The following is a 760-nucleotide window of genomic DNA, read 5'->3' on the forward strand; positions in this document are numbered from 1 at the left end:
CTCCGTTCGTTGGTTTTCTTGTCCTCAGAGAAGAAACAGCTGTTTTTTTCTCTCTCTTTTTGTATGCATGATTTTTGTGCTTGTTGACGATCGTTGTTTTTGTGTGTATTCATTTAAAGAGACACATTCAGGTGATTCACTGCTTTGTTTACCTCTGCACATTTGAAGTGTTGAAGGATGCTACATAAAACTTTAGGTAGCTTTAAAATTGCCCCTTAAATTCAGACCGCGCCCTCGGCAAACAAAGGAGCACGGAAGCAGGCACGTTTCGCTGGACAGACCGAGCAATACGACCTCCGACCGATCCCAGACAAGCACGGCACAAAAAAAAAAGTCAGTCACCCACTAATGTCCATAGACGAACTAAGGAACACGACCTCCACGACCACAAAGCCGCGACGACCTATATATAGCACGTGGGGAGGGGGGGATGCAGGTGTTCATTGGCCTAATGCTCCACTGGTCAGCTTTGCTACGGCGCCCGGGGAGGCCATCGATGTGCGGCGACGGCTCATAGCTCGACGCTAATGAGAAAACAATGCTTGTATTTTGTATTTGTCGCGACGTGGAAGTCCGCTAATGCTTGCTCCTGTCTGAGTGGTTATTCTCGTGTATTTTGGCGAGATTTGATTCTGATCTTTTTATATTAGTTTAATCTTTATAAATCCGCTTCATGAAGATCGCTTTGAGAAAAAAAAAAATCGGTATATATGTTGCAGATCTATTTGGCTCTTCTATTTTTATTAACTCTGGGTAGATG

The 760-nt window shown here is 44.2% G+C and overlaps 1 protein-coding gene across 1 annotated transcript in view; it reads right to left on the reverse strand.

The window, feature by feature from the left end:
* The window catches only part of LOC119589412 (microtubule-associated protein futsch-like), a gene marked incomplete in the record, with an annotated part of 21,975 nt that overhangs the window by 20,504 nt on the left and 711 nt on the right, over nt 1–760 (reverse strand). Inside the window, 1 exon segment of the mRNA XM_037938023.1 lies at nt 365–524. Within this exon segment, the coding sequence (XP_037793951.1) occupies nt 365–524 (160 nt within the window).

The sequence above is a fragment of the Penaeus monodon genome, chromosome 25, assembly GCF_015228065.2.
Source record: "Penaeus monodon isolate SGIC_2016 chromosome 25, NSTDA_Pmon_1, whole genome shotgun sequence".
Lineage (NCBI taxonomy): Eukaryota > Metazoa > Arthropoda > Malacostraca > Decapoda > Penaeidae > Penaeus > Penaeus monodon.